The 14,458-nt window shown below is 41.3% G+C and overlaps 1 protein-coding gene across 1 annotated transcript; it reads right to left on the bottom strand.

The window, feature by feature from the left end:
• Positions 1–4,093: 4,093 nt before the first annotated feature.
• On the bottom strand, positions 4,094–13,707 carry LOC124284497 (tyramine beta-hydroxylase-like). The gene is made up of 10 exons (XM_046720569.1): positions 13,609–13,707; positions 12,425–12,611; positions 11,078–11,207; positions 9,970–10,068; positions 9,212–9,403; positions 8,819–8,973; positions 8,415–8,658; positions 7,373–7,469; positions 5,589–5,874; positions 4,094–4,497 (listed from the first exon to the last, which is right to left on the bottom strand). The coding sequence occupies exons 1-10, from the start codon at positions 13,623–13,625 to the stop codon at positions 4,213–4,215; spliced, it is 1,692 nt and encodes a 563-aa protein (XP_046576525.1). The 5' UTR covers positions 13,626–13,707; the 3' UTR covers positions 4,094–4,212.
• Between the last annotated feature and the right edge of the window lie 751 nt (positions 13,708–14,458).

The following is a 14,458-nucleotide window of genomic DNA, read 5'->3' as shown; positions in this document are numbered from 1 at the left end:
TAACTTATTATGCTACAACTGTCAAGACAATTTTGTTTAAGTTGGATAGTCATGTGAATTTGTTATGTACCTATATTCCACCATTTGGCTCTTCTTTCTACGGTGGTTCCAGTACTAAGTGTATCTTAGACAATTCAGACAATTCATCAATTATTCTGGACTCTCACACTATAATTTGTGGCGACATGAATTCTAGAACGGGAGAAATGAATAACCCAAATTTAAAGTTCAAGAAAATGATGATGAAAATGATAATAATCATTTACCTTGGCCAGAGGAAGACGATACCATAGATAATGATCGTAAAAAAATTTCTTCAGGATAAAGTTATAAATAAGTTTGGACAGTACCTGATTGATTTTTGCTGCGCGTTTGGCCTGTTTATTGTAAATGGGAGAGTCAATTGGGATAGCGAAGGGTAATTTACCTACTGTGGTCATCAAGGCACAAGTGTAAATGATTACTTCATTTGTTCACCAAATTTCTTCAAGCACATTGATAAGTTCAATGTAGGAGACATGTCCACAAATAGACTTTAGTGCATAAATGTTTACATCAGTTGAGAAGAAGGTCATGTATATACAACCAAGTGGAAAATTTCGGTTAACGGAGACCTTGAGCGCCATGGCGACGACGTAGCACGGTCCCGACGTCGGGTCTCCTGGCTCTCAGTCCAATCTCTCTCAACCTGTTCCGTACAGTTTGACCGGATATCCTCCGAAGTCTAGGCACACTTGCTATTGTGCTCTCACCTGTGGCGGTATGATCACGTAAATGTAGTACCCGAATGTACCGAACTTTGGCGACAGTGGTGAATGGGGGTCTGCCTGTACAGGGACGGTCATTTGTTATTATAATACCTGTTTGGTTGTAACGAGCTGCAAGCCGTAATATCGTGCTAAGACTAACATTCAGACGCCTGGCAACAACAGATTGATAATTTCTGCGTGCATTCTTTCACTGGCGATGTTCCGTGTCACATCACCAAGACGTGGCGTAGTGATTTGACCTTGAAACTTCTTCAAAACGAATGTCGATTTCCGAAAGTAATCTGGAATTTTATAGCCAGACAGTGTATGCTCTTTGCTGCACAATTTCAACTTCAAGGTGATTTCTGTTGCGTTGTGGCGATGCCTTTTTAATTCTTGTAAGAAATGTCATCAAAATCAACATTTTCAGGTAAAATCGATTTTTGACTTGCACAATTGTGTAAAATCATGTTATGAACACTTTTGCTACATATTTTGACGATTGTTTGAACACAAAAGGTAAATAATAGATTTGTATAAATACAAAATGCCAATGCGTTTCTTTTTTTGGATAGTATATTATAATAGACTCCGCGGATTGTATGAAAATAGATTTTAATTAAATAGAACTAACTAATCCAGCATGCACAAATGCAAAACGAGCAGCGCGCAGAGCCTTAAAGGAGAATACGAGTGAATTGCAATAATTTACTGGGTGAAAGACAAAGTCATCAGAAACATATTCCCAAATTTTCAATTAAATATTATGTATAATTATGTTTTAATCGCGAAAACAGTTTCTGTAAATCTCAGCTTCGGCCATTATGCATATTTCGCTGGAACCCACGTGACCTTTCCTCTCGTGACGTCAAATGTGCCTGGAGTCCGCCATATTGCCAAAGACCAAGCGCTACAGTAGTACAAATCGTGCAGTTTAGAACTAAGAACACTGATTATCACCGCGCAATTTATTGTACACAGAGGACTTGTTGTAGAAAATAAAAATCTGATCTCGCTAAAGTACGACTAGATAATCTTTGTAAATCTTCAAAATCTCCTTCAAACTTTTGGAAACAACTACGATCGCTACGATTACTTGCACATTTTAATGCTTCTCTTCGCAGATGATGTGATTTTACTCTCAGACACAGTGGTGGGATTACACTCAATGAAACGCTGATCATAATCAAAACATCAGACCAACTCTGTGATTTGTGTGCAGAATTTATGTCCTAAAAGTAAAAAAAGTTGTTCAACAAACTATCATTAAAATATTGACACAGTTCACTACTTTGCACGAGGGAGGAGTGCAGAGTGAGGGACAGACAGATGTTAGAGAAGCACGTGCACAAGTGCCGACAAAGTTAAAGATTCATTAACCTATGCTGTGCCATCTCCATCCTTTCTCGCACACCCGGCTGTCCCTAAATCACAGAGTTGGTCTGATGTTTTGATTATGATCAGCGTTTCTTTGAGTATTATATGTTTAGTAGTTTTCGAGTAAGATTGCAATTCATAGGTCCGCTTTTGAGCTAAACGCACTATAAATGCAACGACTTAAGGTATAATTTAAAAAAAATTTAGACTAGGTTTGCTTTAAATTTGATGGTAAATGAAGGAAGAAAAATGTCCATGGAGAAGGAATCAAAGAATCTGTCCATTATGCAAAGAAGCTGTAGAAATCGAAATTCACTTCACTTTAATCTCTAAATCGTATGCTGAGATTAGACAGAAATATATACCAGAGTATTATCTGTCACACACACACACACACACACACGCACGCACGCACGCACGCACGCACGCACACACACACACACACACACACACACACACACACCACCCCCGATGTAGCTTTTAAATCACTATTATGTTCTTGCAATGAACAAATATCAGAGATGAAAAAAATTAGTTACAATTGACTTGTGTATAACTCTGTAAACTGTATGTGGGCCGGAGGCCTTGAATACAATACAATTCTTGTCTTGTCTTGTCTACCCCACCGCCCTTGTACTAATGTAAAGAACTGAATCCGATTATTCTGTGTAAAGAGAGAAAGCGTTGTCATAACCAACCTAACCCTACAGCGTAACTATGGTATATAAATAAACCTTGAAGACCGGGTAGAAACGGTCTTCAGCAGTTCAGAGGCGACTAACGGGATAGGGGAATCGTGTCAGACAGCGGTTTATTACTTTTAGCAATGAATTTACCGCCATTATGAATGATGTTTATATGTGTGAATTGTACTGTCTTATCATAACATGATTTGTTTGTTTGCTAGTTTGTTTTTTATCGCCGCATTCATCAATAGTCCCACTATATGAGTCTGTAAACAATCGAGTCTGGATAAGACAATCCTGTGATTAACATCATGCCATCAATCTTGGCAAATGGGATGTTATGAGATGTTTGAACAAAGTCAGCGAGCCTGACCACTCGATCCCGTTAGTCGCCTCTTACGACAAGCATACGTTACTGAAGGCCAATTCTAACCCGGATCTGTACGTGTTAATTGACCATGTGAACACAATGCGTTAATGTGCCGCACTCAGAAATATTCCAGCTATATGGCGGCGGTCTGTAAATAATCGAGTCTGGAACTAACAATCCAGTGATCAACAGCATGAGCATCGATCTACGCCATTGGGATACGATGACATGTGTCAGCCTAGCCAGCGAGTTATGACCACCCGATCCCGTTAGTCGCGTCTTTCGACAAGCATGGGTTACTGAAGACCAATTCTCTTCACGGGTTTTATCATACCAGAACGGCCGATTGGTTATCCCGAATCATGATTCCTGGTTTTCCAGTACCTTGGGTAAACGTTCACAGGTGTTCGTTTCGTTTGTGTCTTGTTTTACGCCGCACTCACCACAGTGCTAACTGATGGACAGTTCATTTACATGTTACAATGAACTAGGGCTGGCTATCGATAAAGATCATAGAGATCGATAATCGTTAACTAAATATAGTTCCATTATCGATACATATTGGAAACGTAACTTTGAGCAAAAATGCCTAAAATGTCTGAAAGAAATGAATATATTTCATATCATTGGTGAGTGGTGACATGTTTTAGCATGGATTATTAACAAAACAGCGTCCTGAACATCATTTGTATATTGTGTGAGCAAATTGATTTTTCTTTTCTAAGAAAAGTTATTGTACGATATTATCGATAACACAATGTTCATATCCATAATCATTACTATGTTTTTCTATCGACGGTATTTCCGATTATCGATCATTTTAGCCAGCCCCCAAAACTGGTCAACTTGCAGTTCATGTTCCAGTCAGTGTTTTAAAGATTTTACTGTACACACTTCCGAATTGTGCCAAGTATTTAAAAAATCAGCCTTTATTCAATATGCAATGTAAATAATTCATCACTACGAGTAACAGAAATATGTCAAAGTTAGGAGGCATTTAATCAAATTCCTATCTTTCCGCCCGGCGGACCTATAGACCTAAAGCAGTTATGACTGCTACGACTATGCCAGAGACGACGGAAGACGCTGCAGAGGCAGCTGATATAGGAAAATAGCCATACACTGGTTCTTCCGCCTTGTCACATGACCTCAGCGCATGCGCAAACTTAATCTTCTCGGAATCGTGTCCTCCAGCGAAGCCGTAAAGGAGGAGCTCCCCGAGTTCACCTTGCAGACAAGGATGTTTGTTGAGTCGGTCAAGAACAGCTGGACATTCCGGTCTGCAGGAGCCGTAGTGGTTGCAACTGTCCATCACCTGAAACCAAACACATGTGTAGAAAAAACTGTAACACGTAACAGTTTAATTCAAAAGTCCAGAATCTTTCCGCACTGTGGCCTGTCTCTGTCGGCCCATTTTAATCGCACTTATTAACATATTATTACTGCAGATTGGTTGAATGAAGTTAAGGTAAGTTGAATTATGTGTCATGATACTTGTATTTGTTCATTACATATTTTAAATATAAAGAAACATCATCTTTGAGCAAATGAAAATATGCTCGCCCACGGACGAACTATTTGAATAACGCCCTAATTTAGCCGAATTCAGATTTTGTGCCATGATACTTACAAACATACTTTCATTTATAGAACCTATAAAACATGAGTTTTGAGCTAAAGTAAACATTCTCGCCCATGGGCCAAATTTGTTCGTCCACAACTTAGCAATATCCCATCTATATGGCGGCGGTCTGCAAATAATCGAGTCTGGACCAGACAATCCAGTGAGTTGAGGTGAAATTGGGTTTTACGTCGTGCTTGAGAATATTTCGCTCATATGACGACGTGCATGCGTGTGTGTGTGTATGTGCGGCTGCTGGTACTAGCCCAGACTTAAGCTGGTTTTATAGTGCTAGCCCACTGAGATACCATGCCGCAGTGAAACATGAATACCCCACTCAGACACATTATACTGACTCCGAGCCGACCAGTCCTTGTACCTATTAATGCCGAGCGCCAGGCAGGGACCAACAAGTACCATATTTTAACGTCTTTTGGTATGACGCGGTCGGGGATCGAACCCGCGACCTTCCGCTCTCCGGGAGGACGCTCTAACCACTACACCACGGAGGCGGTCTAGACAATCCAGTGATCAAGGACATGAGCAACTGGCATACGATGGCATGTGTCAACCAAGCCAGACCACCAGATCATCGCCTCTTACGACAGACATGGGTTGCTGAAAACCAATTCTAACCCAGATCTTCACGGTTCACAACTACAGAGTGGCCACAATGAGTGTTTAGTGTGATATCTGTGTACATATACTGAAGACCAGTATACAGCAGGTATCATTGTAGATGCATTTTAAATGGTTAGGTTCATCTCATCATTTTGGTTGCTAACCTCATTCACGATGGCACGCATTTCAGGACTTGTCAGGTTCTCGAACATGGGAATGTCACAGCCGTTGATTATGTGGTCCTCGTTTTCGAATTGACAGAGGTCGAAGTTCTTCCATGTTGTGCAACTTCCGCTCATGTTTTGTTTGGGGAAGTAGGAGAAGAGGCCGTAACACATCTCATCGTAGGATCCTTCTCCGTACATGGTTGTGCGGGTTTTGGACACAGATCTGTACACGCACGTGGTCTTCAAACTGTCACCCTGCCTCATCTCAATGGGGTTGGAGTACCTGGAACGTGACATTGTAATGCTTTAGCTGAGGATGAGTTCATGGATGCTGTCCCTTAAAGGATTGCCTTTTTTGAACCCACAGATTAAATATTTTAATGGACCGTCCCAAACTTCTGAAAAGCAATGAAGTAACCGACTGAACTAATGTTTGGTTCATCATTTGAAGAGAACATTGTTTTCTTTAAGCGCAGATTGGAATTATAAACGGTCTCAAAGTAATGCACCTATATCCGTTACCCCACAGCCTGACAAGAAGACCCTCTCAGACTCGGGGTAAAGCAAGGTTAATCACCCCACTCGTAGACGTTCACATCCACAAACTCGGACTTGGCTATAATTCGTAAATACTCATTCCGTTTGAATGGAATTTAAAGAGAACATAGATGTCTGTTGTCTTCAAGCACTGATTAGAAATATAAACTTGGAAATACGAAGGACTCAGGGTTGTCCGGGTTGTGATTTTTATAAAGCTTCGTCTCACATTTTAACATCATGAATGTTTCCTTTCATAATAGGCAGTAAAATGTATTTTATTACAATTTACCGCAGTGGTTATTACAATTTACCGCAGTTTTTATTACAATTTACTGCGGTGCAGTTATTACAATTTACCCCGTTTTGTATTAAAATTTACCGCTGTATTAAAATTTACCGCAGAGGTATTACAATTTGCCGCAGTTTATTACATTTTACCGCGTTATTACAATTTACGTCGTAACTAATGGACCCGTATCCCTAACCCCAACTCCCCACAGCCTGACGAGAATTACCTGTGAGATCATGTTATACCATCCTCGTTTATCAAGCGTGTTTTTATGCGTCCATTCTGTAATGGTACACAAATCAAAAACCCATATTAGGGCTGGCTATCGATATACATCATACAGATCGATAACCGTTAACTAAATATCGATCGATTGTCGATAAATATCGGAAACGTAACTTTGAGCAAAAATGCCAAATGTATCTGAAAGACATGAATATGATATTTCACATCACTCGTGAGTGGTGAACTCAACGAAACAGAACCCTGAACATTAGTTAGTCCTAAATGTGTATATTGTGTGTCTTCAACAACCAATGCTTGTCGTAAGAGCCAACTATCGGAATCAGGTAGTCAGGCTCGCTGACACATGTCATGGTATCCCAATTGCGCAGGTCGATGCTCATGCTGTTGATCACTGGATTGTCTCGATTGTTTACAGACCGCCACCATATAGCTGGAATATTGCTGAGAGCGGCGTAAAACTCACTCACTTAAATTCGCGATACGAGGTTTTCTTTACGTACCATGGGACACAACTCTGCACGAATTGAGTCACCTCAGATCTACAGACTGTTCAAGAACGAATTATACTCCGTACCAATCGGGTTTCGAACCCCAGGTCAACGGATCTTTATACGGATAAATAAGATACCTCACTGTTACCTAGACGTCTTAGTATGTCGTGCCTCCTACATATGAAAAGCGTGATTTTCTCAACCTTAATACGTACACTTTCAGCTGAGGGTTGTCATAGGAGTAAGTGGGATCATCGATAACTTTCCTCATGCTCTGGCCATTACGGAACAACTCAACCTGCTCGTTGAACCCTGGAAGAAATATGTTTAAGGGAAAATGAATCCATTTTAGGCATGATCCATTATACCTATTTCCTAAATCGATTCACATTAGTAATGACCCGTGAGAATCAAGAATTCGTCTTCAGGATAGCATGTCCTAGGTGGCAACTAACGGGATCGTTCGGTCAGGATTGCTGACGAGTCATCGTATTCAATTGACCAATGGTCATGTTGCCAATCACTGGGTTTTCTGGTCCAGATTAATAACTGGCCGTCGTCACATTCCTCGAGCATTGCAGTAATCCTACATGTACCTTGAAAATGAATATGACTGGGAGCAGACATGCGTCTCAAGTAATCTTATCCAGAAAATGCATAAGACTGAGATGACACAGACCACTCAAGTAGTTTTACAAAGATGGTATATATATGACTGAGTGGAAAGAGATGTCTCACGTTACCTTACCTAGATAATGCATATGACTGGTCGGAGACAGATGTCCCAAGTTACCTTACCTAGGTCATGTATATGACTCAGTGGAGATAAATGTCTCACGTCACCTTACCCAGATAATGGATATGACTGGAGCGGTTACCTTTACCCAGATAATGCATATGACTGGACAGAGAGATGTCTCACGTACAGATACGGAGACAGATGTCTCACGTTACCTTACCCAGATAATGCATATGACTGAGTGGAGAGATGTCTCACGTTACCTTACCCAGATAATGCATATGACTGGACGGAGACAGATGTCTCACGTTACCTTACCCAGATAATGCATATGACTGGACGGAGACAGATGTCTCACGTTACCTTACCCAGATAATGCATATGACTGGACGGAGACAGATGTCTCACGTTACCTTACCCAGATAATGCATATGACTGGACGGAGACAGATGTCTCACGTTACCTTACCAAGATAATGCATATGACTGGACGGAGACAGATGTCTCACGTTACCTTACCTAGATAATGCATATGACTGAGACCCGATGTAATGTAGATATTCCCCGTCATCAGTTTGTTGGTGCACTCTTCTGTGCAGGTGGACTCAAAGGTCGACCGCTTGACACCTGGGGGAATCTCCAGATATACTTGGCCAGTAAACAGGAACCCGGCATCGTACTTTCTTAGTTTCGGAGTGTAATATAAGGTGAGACCAGAACTGTCAACATAGTCACTCCTCAACTCGGGGTTGGTCCAATGGAACTGGAACAAAATGTTTTATAGCTACAATTTGAAGGTCTTCACCTGGATCATCTGAACTGTTATTTTTGGGAAAGTCCACGATTCGCATTGTGAAGATTACGAAACAGTATTAAGCTCAAATCTATTGTGTTTGTGTACAGTTTTGACAAGGACTATTTACCTGCATGACCATCTTCTTTGAGCCAGTGCGACCTATGCGATATCCAGCATCTTTATATTCGCATGTTCCATCAAGACCAAGGGTCCACAGACCAAGAACCTCGGAGCATCCTTTCTGGGACATATAACACGGCGTGGCGTGGTCAGACATCGGAGCTGTCAAGATAAAAAAATATAAGCAACTGTCCGTGCTGTTTCTGGTTATCGTTGGTTTAAGAAATCGATGAATGTATGTTTGCTAGATTTCGAACAGCGAGACCATGTGATTGCGGTTCCATTTAATAGACGCACAATTTTACTTGCGTTTGCTTCTGTCTGTATGCTACGATTTGGAGGGACTAAGATAATGTGAACAGACATATACGCTAAGATGTGAACGGAAACCGAAATTTACCGTCGTCGCTGCATCCGTAGAGGACGATGTGGTGCATGACGTTGGAGTTGTTGATTTCTGGCTTAGTTGCAATCATGTGGTAGTCCTTTGACATGTCGATGTAGTCGCTGACGTCGAAGGGCATGCAGTAGTAGTTGGTCTCCGTCGGAGGCACCCTCGTGGGAGGATATCTCAGAGTGAAGCTCTTCACATCTGGAAAACAGACGTACTGTTACATCACTTTGGAACTCGCGTACATTTTTCAAGGACTACAACGTTTGTGGACACTTCCTCTAGTCCATTTCCTTTCCGTTCCAAAAATCCGTGAAGATCCGGGTTAGAATTGATCTTCAGTAATCTGTGCTTGTCGCAAGAAACGAGATCGGGTGGTCAAGCTCGATGACTTGGTTGATACATGTCATCATATCCCAATTGCATAGATCAATGTTCATGCTGTTGATCACTGGATTGTCTGGTCCAGACTCTATCATTTACAGACCGCCGCCATGCAGCTGGAATATTGCTGAGTGCGGCGTAAAAACTAAACTCACTCACTCCTTTAAAAAACACCCATCTATTTTCACTCTTTTTACTTATGACCTATAAATTTATCATGCCGTCGCATGATTAAGACAGAAGGATGGTCAGTGGTCATCCATTAGACGATTCCTGAAAATGTCTGCAGCAATTCAGTGACATGGGGCCAAAAGGGCCACCGGTCCTTCTTCATCAATGGTCAAGGTGAGGGTCAATATATATCTGATTTAGATTAAACTTACCAGGTTCTTTTGTGGCGTTGCATATAAACTCGCCGGCTGTACAAGACACCCAGTCGTTCTTGGCCGTGCACTGAGGACTTCCCCAGGGGTCACAAATACCTGAAGTGATAGGTAAAGCCGGATGCTGATAATTAGGTACAAAGTCATAAGCATGTAATTACTATTTCACTAAATGAGAAGGGGTGATGACAGCACCTTGAACGATACTTCACCCTAGCTTGATATGAGTGGAAAGCACCAATAGTAATTACTGTGGTGATAGAGCACGAGTCCAATACAACCCGATCATGGATTATTCTGGTTGCAGACACAAGGTCATAGAACGTTATGTACCATTGGAAGGATGGTTATACATGTAGAATTGGCTTAATTGAAGAGGCATTGCTGCTTACTCTTAACAAAACATCGGTAAGGTGCATCATTATCTGCCTGTAATGTACTTGTATTTGACAAGCACGTGTCGGTGTTTTTTGGAAAGCTGCGGTCAACTATCGCAGGAGGTAAGTTAGTGCCACTGAAGTATTTATTTGGTGCAGTTGAAGTAGTTCGCTGTAGGATGTCAGCAGTTACAAATGTGCATTCACTGCGGCTTAAAATGTTGTGGAGTATATTGGAAGTACTAGTAGTTGAGGCCCGTGCAGATCCGGGATAGAATAGGTCTTCAGCAACCCATGTGCTTGCCATAAAAGGCGACTATGCTTGTCGTAAGAGGCGACTAACGGGATCGGGTGGTCAGTTTCGCTGACTTGGTTGACACATGTCATCAATTCCCAATTGCGCAGATCGTTGCTCATGCTGTTGATCACTGGATTGTCTGGTCCAGACTTGATTATTTACAGACCGCCGCCAGATAGCTGGGATATTGCGGAGTGCGGCGTAAAACTAAACTCACTCCCTCACTCACTAGTAGTTGAACGACACATGCTAGGATAAACTACCATACAGCTGAGAAGTAAGGATGAATCAAATCGTCAGATATATAACGAAGCACGTCCAACAAATCCCTTCTCTAATGGCTGAAGTGACTGGAAGTAGAACAACAATGCACTCAAACAATGGCATGGTTGTTACGAAACACGACAGAGTGAGACGTAGTAGGTGACTATACCTGGGTGGGTGATGTTCTTGATCCTCGAGGGGAAATTGCCTGGATGCCACACACAGTCTGGATCTCCTAACTCCTGACCATTGGTCATCCCATCCCCATCAGAGTCTTTCTGGCACAGCTCCTTTGTCCACTTTAATACAATACAGATAGTTTTTAAAATAAATAAATAAATAAATAAATAAATAAATAAATAAATAAATAAATAAATAAATAAATAAATAAATAAATAAATAAATAAATAAATAAATAAATAAATAAATAAATAAATAAATAAATAAATAAATATTACACGTGAAGATCCGGGTTAAAGTAGGTCTTCCGTAGCACATGCTTGTCGTAAGAGGCGACTAAGCTGATCGGTGGTCAGTTTTGCTGACCTGGTTGACACATGTCATTGTATCCCAATTGCGTAGTTCCATGCTCATGATATCAATCACTGGACTGTCTCAGCCAGGACTTGACTGGCCATTCACATGCATTACAAACAGGTAAACCTAACGACACTACATGTCATCGTGCAATTATAGCAATATTATACTTCAATTATCGCATCCGGAAGCTGATGACTCGTGAATTGGTCTTCAGCGCCCAAGATTGATGTTCATGCTGTTAATCACTGGATTGTCTGGTCCAGACTCGATTATTTACAGACCGCTGCCATATCGCTGGAATATTGCTGATTGCGGCGTAAAAGTAAATTCACTCACTCAAGTACTTTGCGGCTGCATTTGCACCAAACACACAAGTCAGAATCAATGGCCATACAGTATCTCCGAACCACGCGTTGACGCCAATACTCTCATAAGGTTTCGTGCCATTTTAAGATGTAAAGTAAGTTATGTATTCTGACTGCACACTTCCCTGCCTATTTTAACTGACAAGTATATTGAGATTTGTTCATCAATCTCTCATGTTTATTTTTTGTAGCAAATATGAATCAAATAACAAAAATACATTCTAACTATCACAATCTCACAAATACACACACCCATACTTTCACTCACGCGGTTACATATTTACTCAATTTTCTCATTTACCCAGCCACCCAGTTTTAAAACACCCACCCACTGGCAAACCTTAGCAACTAAACATCAAACAAATATTTCCTTTTCCCCTGTGTGAACGTTGACCCAGACAGAGTGATTACTAGCATTGAAGTCTCCGTTTGTAGGGATAATAATAATAATAATAATAATAATAATAATAATAATGGAAATTTAAATCCAACCACTAAGTGGGTGCTCACAGCGCTATATATATATATATATATATATATATATCGACATATCAATGGTTCACATGACTTCGAGTTATCGGGATGTTACACACAACGAAAAATCACTTTACCTGTTTCACCTGCTGGAAATCGAGACCAAATGGATTTCTGTCTCCCCCACCCTGGGGATTCTTGTGTCCCACCCCCCGCCATAAGAAGTTGGTCTTGCAGGGATGAGGCACAGCGTCGCCGTTGGGTAGGTCGTCTTGGTAATGTCGGTATCCGTGTGAAACACCGATGATGAAACAGGCAAGTAATCTGAAACAGATACCCAGATAAATCTCTCCAGGTCATGAACAGTACATTATTCAAGGACGACAACATTGTCGACACTTCCTCTGGGCTTGATCATAAGTCCATTTCCTTTCCTTTCCGAAAAGTCCTCGACGATCCGCTTTAGAATTCATCTTCAGCAACCCATGCTTGTCGTAAGAGGCGACTAACGGGATCGGGTGGTTAGGCTCGCTGACTTGGTTGACACATGTCATCGTATCTTAATTGCGTAGATCGATGCCCTTGCTGTTGATCACTGGATTGTCGTGTCCTAACTCGATTACTTACAGACGGCCACCATATAGTACTGCGTTAGACAACAACCAAACCAAAAAGAAATCACAGCATTGACATCTTTATCAGAATGCCCGTCAGCTTCAACCACCATCCAGCATGAGTGTTGAACAACGGGGAATGTTCTACGAATATACAACTTCTTTATTATCAATGTGTCGGTGTAGAAGCAAACACCTTTATCAAGCAAATGATGTACAATACTGCAGAAAACGCACACCGACATCGTATCCCAACTACCTAGATCTATGTTCATGCTGTTGATCACTGGATTGTCTGGTCCAGACTCTATTATTTACATACCGCCGCCATTTAGCTGGAATATTGCTGAGTGCGGCGTAAAGCTAAACTCTCTCACTTTCACCAAAACGTCGCATACATCAATGACAAAGAAGTTGTATATCCATAGAACTGTCCCCGTCGTTCATCACAACAACTTCTAAATGCCACTGTGACTCAAAGAAGTCAAGGGCAATGTGTATGGATACACATATTCTATCACAATATATGAGACGTTTCGGTGTAAGGGCAAACACTTGATAACGGTGTTATTAATGGCAATGTAGTCAGACTGATGTCAGAAAGACACAACAATTAAAACGTTCCATGTTTTGCAATAATACAAATGAATTGTCAGGTAAATATAAGAAATGGCATCATGACACGCAGACAAATGTAAAATACTTACATCGTTGAACGTTCCATGTTTATGTCAGCGATACGTCTCAGAAATGAGCGAGAATTCGTAATGCCCCGCTTTTATCTGACCACAAGCCCCTCCCAAACGTGAAACAGAACTGATAAACAACCACGTGAGGATGACTGTAGAGATAAGAGTGTATGACTGACGACAAAATGATCCTCATGCCCATGTTTTTAACCCCATGATGCCAACAAGCTTACCAGGGTGGTTCCAGTATTTTCAAGTTCAGCATCTTTGGGAGGCATCAAAACCAAATTCCTTAATAATGAAAGGTAAATGCATAAGTTCAAATAAGCCTTTTGACCATCATTTGAAAAGGGCGAGATGTATGTGTTGTTGCTAATGACTCAATGGATTCCTCAAACGTCAACAGCAACTTGGTGAAGCCAGAATGTCGTTGAGCGGGAACCTCGACCGGCAACACGTTTTCTATATTTCGCAATATCTACACTAGTGACCCGCTCACCTGAGAGTTTTAGGGCAAGGAGTACAATGGATTGTCAACAATGTTAAGATATTGTTGTGTGTAAAAGGACCATGGAACAAGAATAGACTATTCACTATGCACAGGTACAAGGAATCATTATTAATTGTATTTCGTTAGTACTTGTACTGTTTCGTTTGGTTGCTGTTTATCGCTGACCCAGCACATTTGCAGCACTTTGTATGTTGGTCAACACCACACTCAGGACCGCCTCCGTGATGTAGTGGTTAGAGCGTCCGCCCGGAGAGCGGAAGGTCGCGGGTTCGATCCCCGACCGCGTCATACCAAAAGAGTCAGTATAATGTGTCTGAGTGGGGTATTCATGCTTCACTGCGGCATGGTATCTCTGGA

The sequence above is a fragment of the Haliotis rubra genome, unplaced genomic scaffold (genome assembly GCF_003918875.1).
Source record: "Haliotis rubra isolate DU_JTF1 unplaced genomic scaffold, ASM391887v1 Scf338, whole genome shotgun sequence".
Taxonomy (NCBI): domain Eukaryota; kingdom Metazoa; phylum Mollusca; class Gastropoda; order Lepetellida; family Haliotidae; genus Haliotis; species Haliotis rubra.
Note: the sequence above shows the minus strand (reverse complement) of the source record. Positions and strands in the feature narration are given on the sequence as shown.